General features: G+C 36.1%; 1 protein-coding gene across 4 annotated transcripts in view; it reads left to right on the top strand.

Annotated features, from left to right (window-relative positions):
- CTTNBP2 (cortactin binding protein 2) overlaps positions 1 to 19,970 on the top strand; it is a 144,241-nt gene that overhangs the window by 49,294 nt on the left and 74,977 nt on the right. For all 4 annotated transcript variants that reach the window (XM_069461480.1, XM_069461477.1, XM_069461479.1 and 1 more), the window contains exon 3: positions 11,240 to 11,464. Coding sequence is in view for 2 of the 4 variants with exons in the window: in XM_069461477.1 (XP_069317578.1) it covers positions 11,240 to 11,464 (225 nt within the window). In the remaining 2 variants the exon portion in view is untranslated. The remainder of the gene's footprint in view (positions 1 to 11,239; positions 11,465 to 19,970) is intronic.

Raw genomic sequence — 19,970 nt, 5'->3', positions numbered from 1 at the left:
GAAATAGAGGCATACATATGTGGTCAGTTGATTTTCAATAACAGCATCAAAGAAATTCAATGGGGAAAAGACGGTCTTTTTAAAAAATCATTGAAAACTAGATCTATGTTTGGAAAAAGTGAACATCAACCCACTTTTTTTCCCCCAACACTATACATAAATGTTACCTTAGGGTGGATCATGTACTTAAATGTAAAACCTAAATACATAAAACTTCTAGGAGAAAATCTTTGTATTTCTGATTAGGCAAAGGTTTCTTAGAACACATAAAACATGAAATTTAAAAGTAAAAAATGATTAAATTTGATTTCATCAAAATTAAAAACATAGTGTCTTCAAAAGATACAGTTAAAAACATGAAAAGACAATCCTTAGAGTTGCAGAAAATATTCATAACATATATCTGGCCAAAGGATTGTATCCAGAATATATAAAGAAAAAGCTTAATAAGAAGACACTCCATTTTAAATAATAGGTATACACTTCACCAAAGAAGATATGCACATGACAATAAGGACATGAAAAGATATTAAATGTCATTAGTCATCAGGAAATGCAAATTAAATCAGAGTGAGATACTACTGCTCACTCATTAGATTAGCTAAAGTTAAAAACTGACCATTCCAAGTGTCAGCAAGGATGTGGAGCAACTGAACTCTCATATGCTATTGGTGGGGATGTAAAATAGTACAACTATGTTGGAAGACATTTTGGCAGTTTCTTTATAAGTTAAATATATGATAAAGCCAGTAGACCACTAAGCATTTACCCAAGAGAACAAATATATATACATACATATCCACAAAATGGTTATGTGTGCATCTTCATAGTAGCTTTATTTGTAACATGTAATGCCTGGAAACAACCACAATGTCTAAGAATAAGTGCATAAACAAATTATGGTATTCATTTAATGAAATACTGAGCAATAAAAAGGAATGGACTATTAATATGTGCAACAATATGAATACATCTTAAAATCATCACATTAAATGAAAAGCCTGGAAAAATATTATATATAGCATATAATTCCATTTATAAAAAATTCTTAAAATGTAAAACTAATCTATAGCAATCTTAAGTAGATCAGTGGTTGCCTAGGGATTGTGGGATAGTAAGAGAGATGGAATATACATTGGTAGGAAAAAACTTGGGAGTAATGAAATTGTTCTTTTTCTTGATAATAGTTTCATAGCTGTGTATAGTGTGTATATATATATATATATATATATCTCAAAACTGATCAGACTTTGCACTGTAAATATATTCAACTTATTTACTTTAATTATACATAAGTCAAAATTATAAAAAGTAGATCCAAGTGGTTATAAATACTTAATATGATGTCATTTTAAGTCAAGAAGGGATTCTTCACTGACTGGTGCTGTGGTGGAGTAGTGCTGACAAAATATATAGTTGATCTATTGTAGTTCAAACCAGCTATCAAAACAAATTTCAGATAGATTTTTAACTAAAATGTAAAATTAGAAATGTACTATAAGAAAATAGAGCCGAATGTCAGGTCTCCAAACATGGATGACCTTCATTAGCATAAAGGAAATGACTGATAGAGCTAAGACTTTTTCCTGACAGTACCAGAACCAGAGTCTTGAAGGCAAATGTCAAGTTAAGGAAAATGTTCAAAATATTCAATCAGTGATTTAACATCTTATGTAACATGGAAATAATCTTCATAAATCAGTAAAATTGCAATGGAAAAATGAGCAAACAATAATAAACATATCTTAGCCTCTAAATGAGAAATAAAAATATGAAAATTAACAAAATTAGTAATAAAAATGAAAACTAAAGTAGCAGTGATTGTCATTTTGTCGAGTGGAATTATCATTTTGTTTTTCAAATAAGCAAAGATTAGGTGAAATGATAATGGCCAGAGCAGGCTAATGTGTGAGAAAATAATCTTATACTGCTGGTGGAAGTATAAATATAAAAATATTTTTACTCTTTAGTAATATTACTCTATACATTTACCTTAATATATGAAAGAAGTTACATATAGGTTTGTTAGAACAATGAAAAATAAACTAAATGATAAACAATGAGAGTTTTCAAATATGTTGGGATTTGTTTATGGAATACTATTGAACACATTAATGTAGAATACTTACTGAAATGGGAAAGAGTTAGCAAATCAAGTGAGAAAGGCCACTTAAAACATTAAGTCCTCGATAACTATTTTTAATATATCCTTGGAAAAAAACCTTGAAGACTATGAGGCAAACTTAATGGTAAATACCTTCTGATGATTGAATTATGGATTTTTTCTTTTAGCAGTATTATCCCAGTTCAGTGAACATGTATTATTTTAAATAAAAACATGAAATACTTCAAGTATGCTTATAGATTAGAATAAATGTGAATTTAGTTTTTTAAATTAATGTTGAGCAATAGTACCTCTTTCATGAAATTTAAAATTACTTTGTTCTTCAATATAAAAGTCCATTTATATTAATAATTAATAGTCATAAGGAATGATTAATCCCAGTAATAGAAACTGTTACTTCTACCAACCTTAAATAAGTAACTGGTACGGGTAGGGTATTCTGTTAGTAGCTCTTTAAGTTATGAAGATGTAAACAGTATGGTTTTGACTGTCCAGCAGAAGTAAAGCTATAGCTAATGGTAGCCATTCAATGCTCAGGGCAGAGAGGGCAGGTTGGTTCATCTGTGCTCCAGTTCTTATTAATGGGTGGTAGCTGCCTGGGGTGATGTATTAAGACAAATTCTGGGGTTCCTGGATTCAGCTTAAAGTACACTGGTAATTTAAAAATGTCTACTCTGGGCAAGGGAGCTGAAGAGTGCAGCACTTGTGTACCATTCTTGGCTTAGTGTTAGGGAATAAAGGTAATCTTTATTTTCTGCACATGAGCACGGGTTCCCACATCGGGCTGGGGTGAGCACTGATGAATGTGTGCAAGGAGATGAGTGACAAACAAGGTCAAAATGAAGTAGCAGGAAATTTCAGAGAGGGAAGTGGTTACTTCTGGCTCTGACTTCTGTGAAACCAAGCAATTTCATGGATTCTGTTAGAATGGTCTATATTTTGGAGAGAAAATTGGTGGTTTATTGAAGCATGCTTTCCAGATTTTAGCCTCAGGAACCAAATAAATCGAAGTCTTGATATATGATACATAATGTGCATTATGTATGTTTTTGGCATGACAGTCTCCACACATCCAGATTATGATGTCCACGAGCAGGGAGGACATTGTAGGTGGCAGAAAGGTCGGGGGATGAAGGTGGAAGGGGAGGAGGAGGAGGGAGAACTTGCTGCGGTTATCCAGCAGGTCACATGAAGCCAGGACATTCTCCTTCATTCTGTGGCTCACGTATGTCTTCACACGTAGAAGCAGTGTCTGAGATGAAGTCACTGAAATGAACTCTTCAGATGCTTCTGGCATTTAGGTCATAATTCCAGAAGTTATTTTTTGTTCCTGGCTAGCAAATTTCTAAATCTTCCTGATCACTGAACGGCAGGGATTGTCCCTCTTGGGAAGACTGTGTAACCTTTATGTTGCTATTCCACTCTCTGCAGTCGCCCACCCACTCCATATGGGGGGCGTGTGTGTGTGTGAGAAAGAACATTTAAACTCCATATCATAGCTCACTGTAACCTCAAACTTCTGGGCTTAGGCCATCCTCTTGCCTCAGCCTCCCTAGTAGCTGGGACTGTAGGCACACACCACCAGGCCTGGCTAATTGTTTTTATTTTTTGTAAAGAAGAGGTCTCGCTCTTGCTCAGTTTGGTCTCAAACTCCTGGCCTCAAGTGATCCTCCCGCCTCGGCCTCCCAGAGTGCTAGGATTACATGCGTGAGCCACCGTGCCTGGCCTCCATTCCCTTTTATTTACAAGTAGGATATTTCCCCCTTTCTTCTTAGAAGAGCTCTTCATTTTAGTTTTATTTAATTTTGGTCTACTTGAATTCCTTACCACTAAGACAGAGATTTCAGGCTGGATAGATAAATTTTTATGCTGGCTGTTTGGGAAAAATCTCTATGTATTTTCCACCCCTTTTGATTTTGAATCATAGTATTTTAGGGTTTCAGAGGAACATAACAATTTAGAAGCCAAGGACTGTCCTGACTTTTGAGACCCCTGCATTATATTTATTTCTACCACTTCTTTTTTCTTCAGCCTGTGCTTGAAACACGGCTGGAGACATTTCACTCCAATCCAGTGCAGCCCATTGTACCTTAAAACAGTTTAGACCCTTAAAAATTCTTTATTGGCCATAATTTTATTCCTTGGGAATCAGGTAAATAAATCATCAAACACCGATTTAAACATGAAATGCCTTCAGATATTGAAAGAAGACAATCATGGCCCTGGAAGTCTTTTCCTCTTTTAAGCATCCCCAGTTCTTTCTACTCTTTCTGTTCAGCCTTTTCTTCAGATCCTTTTGCTATTGATCGTTCTTTAACTGCTTCAGCCAAGAGTGAGCCCAGGAGTCCAGGTATTGTCCAGCTCTGACATCTCTTTTCTATTGATTAATGAAGGCTGCAGTTGAGTTGCTGGTTTGGGGGAGGGACAGCCTCCATTTCATTGTTCACTCCTGAGTGTCCTGTGGGGTGACACCCCCAGGTGTTTTTGATACTCGAGTCTGTGTTTGTACTCAAGAACTGACTCACGCTTCTTCCTGCAACAGTGCATCTTGTCAGATCGGACTCATCATTTCACCAGCCCCTGTGGCTTTTTGTATCATTGGTACCCAAGATAGTCACAGCTGTGCTGAGTAGGCTAGAGCTGAGGACAGAATTCCCCAGCAGTCTTCTCGCAGTTAGATCTATGTTGATGCTAGTTTGTTGTTGTTTTTAAATTTTTCGATAATCAGTTGTTTGGGAAAAGCATATCTGGACACTATTTTTTATTGTTGAATTGTATGTTACACTTAAAGGATACATTCTGTGAAGAATCTTGAAGAAAAATTGTTTAAGTCTAGTTAAATCATGATGACATATGGTCAGTAAGGATGGAAGTACATGTAGAGCACATAGAAAAACTGACTTCTTGGAAATGTTGTAATATTTTTGTCTTTCTTTTAAACCTCATTTCTTTGTACCAATTTGAATAGTGTTATAAACAATACTGATTTTTGAGCCTTTTCTAGTGTTCCAAAATACTCCAGTCATATTATCTTTTAGTGCTTGAAAGTGTAGGCTTTAGAGTAAGACTTGCCTGGATCGAGTAACAGCCCCTATTGAAGTGACCTTGGGCAAGTCACTGAATCTTTCCAAGCCTCAGTCTGCTTGTCTGTAAAACTTGAATTAAAATAATGGCTATTTCCCGGGTTTATTGCTAGGACAAAATTAATATAAAGCACCTAGCAATAAATAATAAGTTCTCAATAAAAGTTATTTTTATTAGTATTTTTTTAACTGATGCAGAATCATTCCAGCTTTTCATAAGATAAAATTATTGTAGTTACAAGTTTGTTGGTATGTTTTAAAACTGGTGGTATGTGTTATAATGTTTTAATTATGACTCACAATGTGAGTTGTAGTTTCTTTTTCTCAGTATTATGTGCTATAAGAAAAATTGGATATTTCAAGTATCCTTTCTTTTATTAATCATGTCCAAACTAGTTCAATTGAAAGCCATGGTAGGAATGTTGTATATGTTAAATTCTCTAGGAATAATGGCTGTGTTTTTACTTCTTGCTTAGAACTTTCTCAACAAGATAAAACTTAAGATTCTGATGAAATTTATGTTTTTTCAGGGTATTCATCAGTGTATTTAGGTTTAAGAGTTCCTTTAAGAGTCTGTTTTTATTATTACAGTTAGTCTGTGTCTTCATAATGACTCATTTCCTTGAAATGCATTTCATTCTCAAGTAATTCTGATGCATAAACCAAGAAGTTATCTGCACATTCAGCTCTTGCTTTTTTAGGGAGAGTCCTCCTCAAACCCAGCATAGTAAACGTTTCAAGCCATTTTTTGTTACATTGTTTCTTTATATATATTAAAACATGTCTATATTGTTGATCTACCCTTATTAAATGGAATGTAGTACATTAAAAATAAGTACCCTGTTACAAAGTAAGATGTTCTAAGAAAGGTAAACTTTTTATAAGAATGTTAAAAGGAATAGACATCTCATTTGTTAAAGTACATAAAGTTAGGGGATTTCAAGTAGCTTGGACATGCATTTTGTTGCAGATGCTTCCTTGAATCCAAAAGCTAAACTCTGAAACTTTTAAGATGAGCAAAAGAAGAGAAGGTGTCAGTTAGGGCTGGTGGTCCCTGGGGAGCTACGTGGGCGAAGGAGGGGAAGCAGTCAGTCCCAAGCAGCTAGCACAACATGGACAAAGGCATTGGGGAGAAGGGTGCTGAAAGGCTGTAAGTTTGAGTGTTGAAAGGCTTTAAGCAGAGAAGAGACTAAGGAGCTTTCCATTTTATAAAGGCTTCTCTGACAATTCTGTGGCATACACAGTGCCTCTATTATAAACATTTCAAGCTGGAGGTGCAGAGAACAGTAATTGGTGGAAAGACTTGTGAGCCATGGAAAACCAACTGCTAACCCCGTGGTCATCCCGAAACTGCTCTCACCTGGCTTTAGATTGGAGCATTAATGAGTCCTTCCTGGCATCTCCTAGTTCTGTCTTGGGTAGTGGGTGAACTGATCCTTAGCTATCATTTTCTCTAGAATTAGTTCTGCCATGTCAGATGAGTCTAACATTGGCCTACCTTCCTCTCCAGGTTCTTAAGAACATTGTCCCCTGGTGAAGAGACCCTATTTCCCTCCAGCAGGGAAATGTGGTCTGAGCTCTTTCTTCAAGAGGCTCTTGGATACATACTCCATTTTCCTAAGTCTATTAGGTGCTACCTTTATCCATTCAACACGTATTCATTATGCACCTGTTGTGTGCCCTGTGGTAGGTTGTATGTCAGTTAAATGAATATGTCCCCACTTGAAAGGAATTCTAAGCAAAATGTTTAGGGGAAGACAGAGCCCAGTGAGGCTCAGAGTGACTGGATTCTTTCCATAAATCAGAGATTACAAACTGGGTGTAGTTTTATTTTGTTTGACTGGCAAGGTGTCATAATTTTTTAAAAACTTGAATGCCCTTTGTCAGAGCATATCATCTCTAGTTCACCAAAAGTCTACCATTGCACACTGATATCGGCATGCCAAATATACACATTGATGTTGGCTGCCTGCCCTTGCGGGCATTTAAGTGTGTTGCCACTGCCCAGCATCCCAGTAGCTGGAAGCCTGGTTGTCGGATCTTGAAATTTCCAAGTCTCCAAAAGGTCCCAGATGGATAATTGGATCTACTATGTTCTCTCTTTCTCCATCTGGGAAGACTTATCCGCTTGGGATAATATATGTTGATATAGAAAAATAATTTTCTATTTCTCTTTGGTAAGAATCAATGAAAAAAAAGAATATATTTTATTCTAATACTAAATATATAAAAATAATTTAAAAAATCAGTTATTAGTCAATTTGTCATATTCCATGTCATGAATATACTAGTGCATATTATAGCATCTTTTCTTCATATTCTTATTTAATCTGTGACTTTTTACCATGAAATCAAGATGGGCAATTGCATTTTTATTTATAAGCCTAATAAAAAGCTGTACACAAAAAAACCCCATATTTTAAGCCTTAGAATTATTTCCAGAAACCCTACTGTAAGACAAGAATATAAAAAATACATGTTGACTATGTATAACATACATAAACAAATTTGTATATGGTGATAGAATAAAATTATTAGCTGACATCTCTGAAAACAATAAACATGAGTTCAGGGGTCAGTTTAATGTTATTGAAGTACACGTGGTTCTTGACATTCATTTTTACCTGAGGTTTCCATAATTTAAGGTCTTAAAAAAGTGAAATAAAACACAAGGTGTCTTAGCCAGTGGTTCCCAACCTTTTTGGCACCAGGAACCAGTTTCATGGAAGACAGTTTTTCAATGGGACGTGGGGGGGTGCTGTAAATACAGATGGAGCTTCACTCACTCACCCCACTGCTCACCTACTGCTGTGCAGCCCACCCCACTTTTCCTGAGTTTCGTGGAAGACAATTTTTCAGCAGGGAAGGGGTAGCAGAGCTCTGCAGCCTGGTCCCTAATAGGCCTTGGACCAGTACTGGTCCACGGCGGTCCACGGGTTGGGGACTGCAGTCTTAGACAACAAATGAGACCGTTTAACTTCTCTAACTTTGAAAACTAAAAATGTCAGGAACATAGCTACATGGCTAATTAGCAAGAAATACACCGCCCCCGTTTCTACCCCTAAAGGAATCTAATGTACACATCTTGTACTTCATTGTAAGTGTCAGACCATATTTGTAAAACAAATTAATTGGCTTTTTTATGTTAGTGATCCTGTATGCATATAATTATACATTTTCAGCAGAAAAAAAAAATTGCCCACACTTAATGTCACAATGTGACTGTCAGTTAAAACTAATAATTTTAAAATAAAACCAAACACAACAAAAATACACACAAAACTATTTCACACTAGTAAAAACAAAAGATATTAAATATTTTTAGACCATAAAATCTGGGCAAAACAGGAAATGGGTCCATGATATATGTATTTACCTCTTATGTGAAAGTTAATTTTAACCCATTTATCAAAAGTTCAATCTGAGTTAAGAAATGGCTTGAGTTTGTGTTATAAGTATTGTACATCATAAAATATGTTGGATGGGTGAGTAGACATCAGGTAATTATAATGGGTTGTTAAAATGTAAGCTTCAGCAGGGGAACCCATGATGATAAATATTGGATACTAAAGTGAGGACCAATGACACATTTTCAGAAGAAATATTTGAAATCTAGTTTTGACTTTTAAACCTCTTACCTACATTAAGGGTATAAAAGAATACAGTTGTTGGAGATTCAAGAGAAAGATTTTTATCAAAGAGCCTTTCTCTGCAGAAAATTGTGCCGCATCCAGTTGCTTTTCCCTTCATCTCAAGTCAAGAGAAAAAGGACTCAAGGGACTGTTTAATGACTTAATAGATTTGGTTTCTCCTGCAGATCTTGGTGGGCTGGGCGGAGGTGGGGCTGAACAGACAGCCATTCTGTGGAAGTGAAGGGGAGGTGGCAGCAGTTGTCATCTTGTGCCGACTCCCAGCTTTTCTCATGAGTGTTTCCTGCAGACCAGGTTGGGCCATGGGCAGCAAAGAGTGGGAATGAGATTAATTCAGGACCTATTCAGTAGGAAAGTCTGGAGAGAACATGAGACCTCGGCCAACTAAAGCTGGATTCCAGACGCTACCTAAAGAGCATATGCGGGGCTGGTTTCATGGGCAGGCAACCTGTGCAGTCGCAGAGGCCACGCACTCAGCAGGGCTCCGTGACGGGTTAAGTGCTGTGCTGTGGCCATCTTGAAAGTCTTAATTATTTTTGAACAAAGAGCCACACATTTTGATTTTGCACTGAGTCATGCAGATTATGAAGACTGTCCTAAATTTATGGCCTATATCAAGGAAGCTGTAGATGAAGGGGCCCCTGCAGTGTGAGGTGGGGGCGGGGCGTGGTCCTCTAAAGAAGTCACCAAGCACTTCATGGGAAAAGAGAAGGTTTTAAACATTCGCCCCACTGGATAAAGCTAGCTGACCAACGGAATCAGGCAAGTAGAGCATTCCTGCTCCTGTCACCTCCCCTTTTTCATCCACTTCCAGTCCCTTCAAACCCAGAAGGGACTAAAACAGCTTGGAAAGGAGGGAGGGGACAAGGTTTTGAAAAAGGTTGCCAGGAAAGAGAAGCTACCATCCCCCTGAATGAAGATGGATATTCTAATAACCAATTTGAGACTGTTTTTATGACTTAAAGTGACCCTAGGACTTGGGACTTTTATTAAAGTGATTAGGAAAACCATGCAGCCATCCAAATTTTCATCCAGAGTTAGGGGAAAAACCATCACATTTAATAAATATTAAGGGAAACGTGAACAAAATGAAACTGCTTTTGAAATTGCATTTCTCAAGTGATACTTATTCAGTATATTGATTACATAATTGAATTTGAAGAATCTAAAAACACCAAATGCTTTTAACTCATAAACCTTGTTAGCTTTTAAGTTTAAAATGATCTTTTGAAAGCTAGCTTAAATTTAATGGTGAAGCTGGATTTTTTTGTAAATTTTATTTCTTAATCTAATTTGGTAATAGGAAAAGCAATGTTAGATTTTCCCATTTGTCAGAGCACTTGTGTTTATCTAGTTGTTGGCTTGCTGACAATGGCCTAAAAATGGAAAAGTTTGCTTGTTCAATGCAGTTGCCTTTAAAGTGGGGAACTGTGTGTAATATTTCCTTAGAAAACGTGTTTAACATTTTGACAATTAAGCTTGACTTACTGTAATTTGCTTTTTCCACTGGCAGTGACATAGAACAATTTTTTTTTTTTCTAGAGGCTACTCCAAAATGACCTGAATTAGGAAAATGTGGCTAGTTTTCAATATATTTCTGCTGCTATTTTCCATTTTATGCAGAGACTGTGGTAGGTTAATTATAGAAAATCGCATTTGGTGCTCATTACATGGGTGTGAAATTAACTTTGTCACTGATGGACTGACATTTAGAGTATAATTAGGTTGCATTCTTTCCAGGGATTCTGTGAACTACATTTTAATGCCCTTCAATGATGAGGAGATAGTTGCACTTCTTAAAATTTTCTGAAGGTTTTTATAGTTGGTCAAGCTTTATAAAATATGAATACTGTGATTATTTATTTTTATATAAACATGTCATAAAGTATTTTCTTCTTTAGCAAATATCCTTATAATTTTTTTCTGGCTATAAGAAATGTATAAGGGGATTTATTTTTTGTGATACAACCTGATAATTTTTATTTGAAATATAAATTCTATTAACATAGAGATAATTTTATTTTTGAACATTTGCTAAAAGTTATTTTAATCATCAGTATTTCTGATTTTACTTTAAATCAGAAAATACTACACCTTAAATTTAGACCCTTGGTGGGGAGTATGGCATCATGGGAAAAACTATATTTGTATCATTTGCAATATAAAGGACAATATTCTTGAAGAAAATTTGAAAGCAGTCTGAATGGCATGCCAGCTAGTCAGAGAATGGGGGTCACGTTTGCATCTCACCACCTGATGTTGTAAGCCATCAACTCACAGCAGTTGTGAATGCTATTTGGAAAACTAATTACAAAACCTTCTTATAAATATCTGTGTATTTTCATTTCTTTCTTCAATACGTTTCTCTAATTTTGTTACAGGCTCGCAGGAAGGAGGTATTTATCCAGGAACGATATGGGAGATTCAATCTCAACGACCCATTCTTGGCACTCCAGAGAGACTATGAAGCAGGTGCTGGTGACAAAGAGAAGAAGCCAGTTTGTACCAACCCCCTCTCCATCCTGGAAGCAGTCATGGCCCACTGCAGAAAAATGCAAGAAAGGATGTCCACACAGCTGGCTGCCGCTGAGAGCAGACAAAAGAAGGTATTGAGGCTTTCAAACAGTTATTTTCCCCATAACACAGTGTCATATGAAGAAACCATCTCTGAGGTTGTTGTTTGTTCTTAAATATTATATTTCCAGGAAGGATTGCAATAAATACTTAGAAGTGCAAGATGCTGGCAGATTGTTCTGTCCCCTTTAAAATGTAACTTAAAGTGTTTAAAATGTAACTCAACATTAAGCCATAAAGGAAGTGTGACAGAGAAATTGTGTTTCCATAATAGATACTTTGATACTTTCTTTAAGATATCCATATTGATTTTGGACTTCCTAGTTCCATAAGACATTCTTGGCTGCTAGGTGGGTAATCTGGCAATGCAGCCAGAACTCTCTGATCATGTGGTGGCCTCCCCACCTCATTTTATCCATCTCTGCCTAAAATATTTTACAATTAGAAATGATTTTGATTTTTATTATTTCTTTGGAAAATAGCATGAGGAGAATAGAATGAAAGTTTGCATGGTATACCCAGTCTCACAGTGTGGCATCTGAAAGTCCTGGTTAGTGTCAGACTCTCCTCTGGGATGTGATGGCCATGTCAGCCGCAGACATCTAGCCTCTTGCTCACATGTGTTTCATTTAAACCAAGCTGCTTCGCCCCTCCTCCATCCCCCACCGACACACACAGATTTCCTGCCCTTGAGTACATGCTTCAGAGAGTACTAAGCTTGATAAAAACTTACTGCAATCCGCCATAAGGAAATAGAAATTTAAAATTTGTCCTATCGATATTCTGCCAAGACTGATGATTCCCTTTATTAAAAAAGAGAGTGAGGAAGTCAAAGAAGCTAATCCTGTCTGGTATGATTAGAATTAAAACTATAATAGTATGTTCTCCTCCACCATTATTAAAGCATACATTAAAATGTTTGTTTTTTTTTCCAGAAAATTCTTTTTTTTTTTTTTTTTTTTTTTTGAGACGGGGTCTCACACTGTCATCCAGGCTGGAGTGCAGCGGTGTGATCATAGCTCATTGCAGCCCCCAAACTTGAGGGGTCTAGCAATCTTCCTACCTCAGCTTCCTGAATAGTTAGCGTTACAGCCACGTACTACCATGCCTGGCTAATTTTTAAAATTTTTGTAGAGATGGGTCTTGCTATGTTGCCCAGGCTAGTCTCAAATTCCTGGCTTCAGGTGACCCTCCTACCTTGGCCTCCCAAAGTGCTAGGATTACAGGCATGAGCCGCTACTCCAGCTTTCAGAGAATGCTTGGTATCTCACACTTAACACTTGATTGACAATTAACCTGAATGCACTACCCTATAAATATTTATGATATTGTCATTTAGTATGTGTGTCTTTTCCCTGTAATTATATCTTTACATTAACATATGAATGCCATTGTTCTGGTATAGGTGTTGAATACATTTTCCTCAGTACATTACATGGTAGAAAACTAAAGCACTGAGTAAAATAGGAAGAATAGAAGTTCTTCCATAGATGTGAGGCGAAATCAGTTTTATTGTGGACTTTGCAAACCCTCTACAAAGCCTTGCAGACAACCACTGAAGTCTCTGGAGGTTTTCAAAACTCCCCACAAACCACATAAGCAAGAGCCAATGTATTTCAGCTGATGTCACTGAAACTCATTTGTATTTCTTGGATGGGCTAAGTTTCAATTATGTTCTTAACGTGTCAAATGAGCTATTTCATAATAAATTACTTATGCTGGATTTTATGCTGCATTATCAAAAATCAAGAAAATATTTTGTTTTCATTTAATTTATAAAAAATGCATACTTTCCTAAATTTTACTTTATGCATTCATTTTGCTTATTTCTTTTTTAGGGGAAAAAAGGAACATTTCTAGTTTAATCAAAGATTTTATTATCTAGCTGATTTTTTTTTTTTTTTTTAATCAACTTACATCCTGTTTGTTTCTGAATGACTGGGTCATTTCCAACCTGGCTGGTTGTGAGAGGAAATTGTTTCTGTCCTATGGGTCCTGAGAGGCTAATATAAAATGAGCCAGTGGTCTGTCTGCCATGTATAACAGGGATACAGGAGTCCTTTATGGCCAGATTCACTGGCTGTGCGGTTTCAGTGAAGAGTCGCTCTGACAGGGAATGCTGCCTTTTGTTCTTAAAGAATATTCTATTCCAGTAGATCATAGCGTGTGAGAAGAATTACAGTTCTTCTTACCCTGTGTCTTAATTTATAAAGAAAATATCACATCAGATGATAAAAGCAGAAACACCAAGTCATCTTTTTAACAGAATTACCTGTTACCCTTAGCTCTGAAAGTAAATATTTTAACCAAATGTCTTCCATTCCCTTGCTTGCATATAGAGTAAATTGCAGCTTTAGAAATCTAAAAGCAGTAAGGGGAAAAAAAAATCCATTATTTTAAATGGGTCCAATTCTTTAAATCACTGCCAGAGCTGAAGTCTGGGAAAGCAAAGGCCCCATTATCTACAACTGAAGTATTTATTATCTGACGCTGGGCATATCTGTTTGGTAATTCTAAGACATTTGGCCTGAGCGCTGCTCTGGTTGGCCTCTCAGGGCAGGAGAAGAGACTCCGTGCTCATTCATGCGTTGGTTCCTGCTGAGACTACTAATAGGAGGGTTAACTGTCTGGTAATTTGTGTGCCAGGGAAATTTGGACAAGAGTCAATTTGGCAAATGGACTGAGCCTATAAAGCCACTTTGAATAAGCTAATGAGTAATCATCACGGGGAACTTTGCCTCCGGTAATCTACTTCCCATTTTGAGCCAGTTACCCAGGGTGTAATGATATTTGTTTTTTGTTCTTAATCTTGTGCATCATCTTTTAATAGAATTTCTATTCCAATTTATCTGAACAGCATGGAGAAAATCTATATATTTTCAAACATTTTCTTCATATTTAGAAGGCATAATTTTTAGCCCAGAAATAGGAAAGAGCTTTTAATTTAAGCAGAGGTTTTAAAAGTAACAAACCAAAATAATAACTAGGAAATTAAGGGGGGGGGCAATTCTTTTCACCAGTAAAAACACTAAAAATAGGTTTATGTATTAGATACAATTTCTTCTGGGTGGCAGCTCGGTATAATTAGGTGAATTGCATGGCAAGAGATGCCTGAGACAGGATTCTTAGTTTTGAGCAGGTGAAGCCAATGGTCACTGAGTTAGATAGAAAGTGTATTTACTGACTGGCTTACAGAAATGTAAGTTGGCTTATAACATGGCTCAGCATGGCTGGCAAAACCTAGGGGACCAGCTCTTACCAGCCAGCATCACAGACAAGTGCTCTCTACACAGCTAGCCTGCAGCAGGTGATGCTACTGATGAGAGGTGGATGCTGCAGCTTGCCCCTCCGCCCCACTGGTGCCAGACAGCACACTGCCATTGCTGCTCTGGTTCCTGAGTCTTGAGTGGTGGCTTCCTGGGCCCCACTTCATTGACTCATCCATTTCCTATTTGAAGCCTAAGGCAGGTGCATGTGATTGGCCAAGCGTAAGATACAGGGAAGACCAAGAAAACAGCCATTGGACGTGTTTAGCTTCTATATGGGAGAAATCCTAAGGTGGAGAATTCTCTTAACATGAGAAGGAATTTCCAGTATTAGACAACCCAAGAAATGGCAAATGGGTTAGAAAAGAATAAATTATTTGTTTTGTTCACTTGATTTCCTATGACTTTTTCTTCATATTATAAACAATTGCACTTTATTCTGCCATTTGTATTCAGTGCTCTCTTGTTATATAATAGTTACCCTATCATATATATATAAATATATTTTAATTCTAAATTGCTCTATGGACTTTCATTCAATAACAACATGGTTGAGAATCATCTTTAATAATATTTTGGGGAAAAGTATTTAGGACATTTTGCACATGAATGATTACCTCATTCCTGAGTCTTTTTGTATAATTCATTGTTACATTTCAAAATGCATTTTGATTCCCCAGGAGCATTGCAGAGCAGTTATCAAGAGGCATCTGGAGACTGAGGTCTGTGGCTATGAGCAGAGATTTGCAGGAGGGAAGTTTGCCTGATTCATGTACATAGAAATGAGTCAAAGCCCTGCTTCCAGAGCTTGCCTTCCCACTCTCGAAACTCTCCATTCAGAGGAAGGGGCAGATGAGAACGGCAGAGCCCAAACCACTGAGTGGCTGCTACAGCCCCTTTGAGATTTAAAAAAAAAAAAAAAAGAAAGTGAAAAAGATCTTTTAATATGTTATTATTATATGTTTGTTTACCAGGATTGAGCAGGTGGGTTGGGGTAACCAGGTGGAGAAGAGGTCAGGGATGCAAAGAGTGTAAAAGATTTAGGGGGTCAGGGAAGCAATAAGGAACACAGTTAGATGTCATAAGAGTACTTTGTGGTGTGACAGATATGTACTGTTTTCTCATTTTATAAATGACCATAATTGCTTTCTTTTCTGTTTTCCGTTTTGAATTAGAACTAATTGCCTTTACATCGCCGCTATGCTCCCACCTACATAGTTTTCACTTTCATTCCGTAAAAACATGTGTTTGGTGCCTCCTCATTCATGGCTCCCAATCTGGATGCTATTCTTGGAGCAACCACCCACTTTCTCACTACCCGTGAAGCTGCGTTAGTTCTTCTAAGCTCTTCCACACAATCCACTGCTTTTTGCAAAAGGGTTTGGTGATACTGCTCCATGCAAAATTCCCCTCAGCCCCTACTTGAAAAGGGTATAGGAGTAGATATAAATTGGACAATGATATTACTATAACAAAGTCAGCTGGAACTCAGCAATTTATGTATACTTGAGGTTGCTTTTTAACTTAGTATATAGTCCTGCAACCTGATCATCTCTTTAAAAATTTTATAAGGTACTAGAATCAAATAAATGGAGTTTATGCAATTTTGTAGCCTTAGTAGATTCTAGTGTGGTTCCTTATACACAGTAGCAGCTCATGAGATATTTTTTTCTCCAAAGGTTATTTAAAACATTGCTGTGACAGGGTATGAACAAACTAATACTCAGATCACCCAAATTTGAATAAGTGCACATTTATTGCTAGTATGCTGACCTGAACAATCCTTACAAATTTGTTACTGTAAATATTAACATGAAGTTACTCTATAGGAGAAGTTACTTTATAGGAGAAGTCAATATAGGAGAGAATCAATGACTCTTGGTGGGAAGGGGAGGGCGAAGGTGTTTCAAGATTGCATGGTTAAATCCAGAGAGCTTAAAGGACTCCCCTGAGATGTAAGGAGCTCACAGAGTATTTACTTAATGTATGCCATTCCCTGTGGAATTAACTCATTTGATCCTTAGGATATTACGTAATAGATGCTGTTATTATCCCCATTTTAAACACAAGAAAAATGAGGCCAGAGAGAATTTGAACAAGTTTGCATACTGGTTTGAACACAGGCAATCTGCCTTTAGAGTACACATACTTAACCACTGTGCTATGGTGTCTTTTATTTGACTTGTTTATGATTTCTATCAGTGTGGAGTCGTGGATTCTTACTCATGAGGTAGAAACTTCCTATCACTATCTGTCCAGATTTGGCCAGTGGGAGCCCTTTTACGCTGGCTCCTTTTGATTATTCCCATCATTCTTTGAGTACTTCCTTACTTTCTTGCAGCAAGATACTCCAGGCTCATCGTGTATTTTCCCTATCCCAAACCCTGGGATTAGCCATTTCTTACAGGAGCACTAGTTTCCTTTTTGATGGAAAATGATATTTAGAAACAAATCTAGAGCTAGAAAATTATATATATCTATCACATTCATATGTACACACGTATCTATATTTTATTTGTCTGTTTTTCTCTCCGTATGAAACCATGAGTGCGTACTGACATCCCTGATTCTAATCCAAATCCACGGGGTATGTTCCAGTCCTTTCTCTATTTAAGACTCCTTTCTCCAACTGTGAGAAACCCAGCTTCCATTGTACTTCAGTATAGTTACTTGTTTATTCAAGCATAGAACACACAGTAGTTGTTTCAGAATTGCTAATTCATACAACTTTAAAAGACCAATATACAGTTCAATATCTGTTTACAGATTTTTAAGAAAAAAATTACATGAAGTGAAATTCACATATCTAAGTATATATATTGATGAGTTTTAAATATGCATATACCTGTGTAATCTGCACCCCTAACAAGATACAGAATATTTCTGTCACCACAGAGAATTTCTTGGAGTGGCTTCCCAGTAAGTCCCTCCCCCAACCTCTGAGCACTATTCTGACTTTTTAATCATCAATTGGTCTTCCTTGTACTGGAACCTCAGTTAAATATAAGTCTTAATGCAGGAACTGTAGGTTTTCCAGCTTTGTTTTTCTTTATCAAAATTGTTTGGTTATTCTAGATCCTTTGTGCTTCCATTAAAAAAAAGAAAGTAAAAGCAGTTTGTTGGTTTCTCCAAAAGTGTTGTAGGGATTGAAATTTCACTGAATCTATAGACTAATTTTGTAAGAATTGACATCTTAATAAAATTGTCTTCCAGCCCATGATTATAGTATATTTCTCCATTTATTTAAGTTTTTAATTTCTTAGCAACATTTTGTGTAGTGGTCTTATCTGTGTTTTGTTGGGTTTACTTCTAAGTATTTTTTGATACTATTGTAAATCATGTTTTTTAAATTTCCAAATGTTTGCTGTTAGTATTCAGGTATTCAATTGAATTTTGTATCTTGACATCGTATCCTGTGATCTTGCTAAATTACTTAAATATTTCTAGCAGTTATTATAGTTATTATACATGACTTTCTAGGTAAGCAAAAGTGTTATCTATAAATAGAGCACATTTTCTTCCTTTCCAAATCGCCTGCCTGCCTTTTTCTTCTCTCCTCCCGCCCCGTTACTGCAATGACCAGAACCTCCAATACAATGTTGAATAGAAGTAGTGACAGAGGACTTCACTGTCTTTTCCTTTTTCTTAGGGAGAAAATATTCCATATTTCACCATGAAGTATGATGTTAGCTATGCTTTTTATAGATGCCCTTTATCTCATTTGAGGTTTCATTCAAACTTTGTTGAAAGGTTTTTATCCTGAATGGGTTTTGAATTTCGTAAAATGGTTTACCTCCATCTATTGACATAATAATGATTTTTCCTCTTCTTTTAAAATGATAATTACACAAATTGATTTTCAAATGTTAAACCAACTTAAAGTAAGTCTTGGTTGGTTACCTTTTTATTGCTGTTTTTATATATTGCTGGATTTTGTTTGCCTGTGCTTTGCTAAGTAAGGAGGTTCGTGTCTATGTGTAGGAGGGATTCTTTTTGGCAAATTTTTTTAAAAATTGTTTTTTGTATGAAGGAAGTTCTTCATGAAATGAATCGGAAGCATTTCCTCCTCTATTTCCTAAGAGTGTGCGTAAGTTTGACGTCATTTCTTTCTTTAATTTTAGCTAGAACTCACCAGTAAAGCCTTCTAAGCTAGGAGTTTTCTTTGGGGAGATGTTGTTAATCATAAATTGAATTTCTTTAAAAAATATAAAACTATTCCAATTTTCTATGTCTTTTTATGTAGTTTCTGAAAGTTATGTATTTCAGAAGAATTTGGGTTTTTTTAATTTATTGAATTTACTGGCACAATATCCTTTTAACATTTGTTCATTCCATGGTGCTATCCCTTCTTTCATTTCTGTTTTTTTGTAATTTGTGTTTGTTTTTCTCTATTTCTCATCTAGTTTTCTAGATGTTTAACAATATTATTAATCTTTTAGATGAGAAGCAACTATTGGCTTTGTTAATTTCTCTGTCATTTGTCTTTTCTATTTCTTTGATTTCTTTGTTACTTGCTTCCTTCTACTTACTTTGGATTTAATTTGCTTACCCTTTCCTGGCTTCTTAAGGTGAAACTTGGATGATTGATTTTAGGCAACTCTTCTGATATGAGCATTTAAAGCTATTAATTTCTCTGTATCCTCTGCTTTAGCTGCCCTGCTTTCACTGAATCCCGCAAATTTTGGTGCGTTGTATTTTTATTTTCATTCAGCCCAAAATATAATCTAATTTTGTGATTTCCTCTTAAACCTTTTTACTATTTAGAAGTCTATTGTTTTATTTTTGAATTTGGGGATATGACAAATATCTTATGATTTATTTATAATTTAATTCTGCTGTGGTCAGAGAACATACTTTGTAACATATTCTGAACATATTCTTTTGGTAGTTTTTACTAGCTCAGCAAGTGCATCTGCAAAAACTACATCTTCTGTCGTTTTGGGGTGTTCTGCTGTATATATGTCAATGGCCAGGCGGGTTTCTTTTTAGTGTTATTCAGATCTGTATTCTCGCTGATTTTTTTAATCTAGATTTTTTTATGAGAGAAGATTATTATTATAGATTTGTCTATTCCTCCCTTTATTTTTGTCAGTTTTTGCTTCATATATTTTAGAAATAATTATCATCATTACCATCATTTATGTTGTAGGTTCTTTGTATGTAATGTGTCTTTAATTTTTGTCTGCTTTCAAGCTTATTCCATAGCTTTGTTTTCAGCAGTTTTACTAAGATGTGCCTAGATATAATTCTATTTATATTTATCTGCATTGAG

The sequence above is a fragment of the Eulemur rufifrons genome, chromosome 29 (assembly GCF_041146395.1).
Source record: "Eulemur rufifrons isolate Redbay chromosome 29, OSU_ERuf_1, whole genome shotgun sequence".
Lineage (NCBI taxonomy): Eukaryota > Metazoa > Chordata > Mammalia > Primates > Lemuridae > Eulemur > Eulemur rufifrons.
Note: the sequence above shows the minus strand (reverse complement) of the source record. Positions and strands in the feature narration are given on the sequence as shown.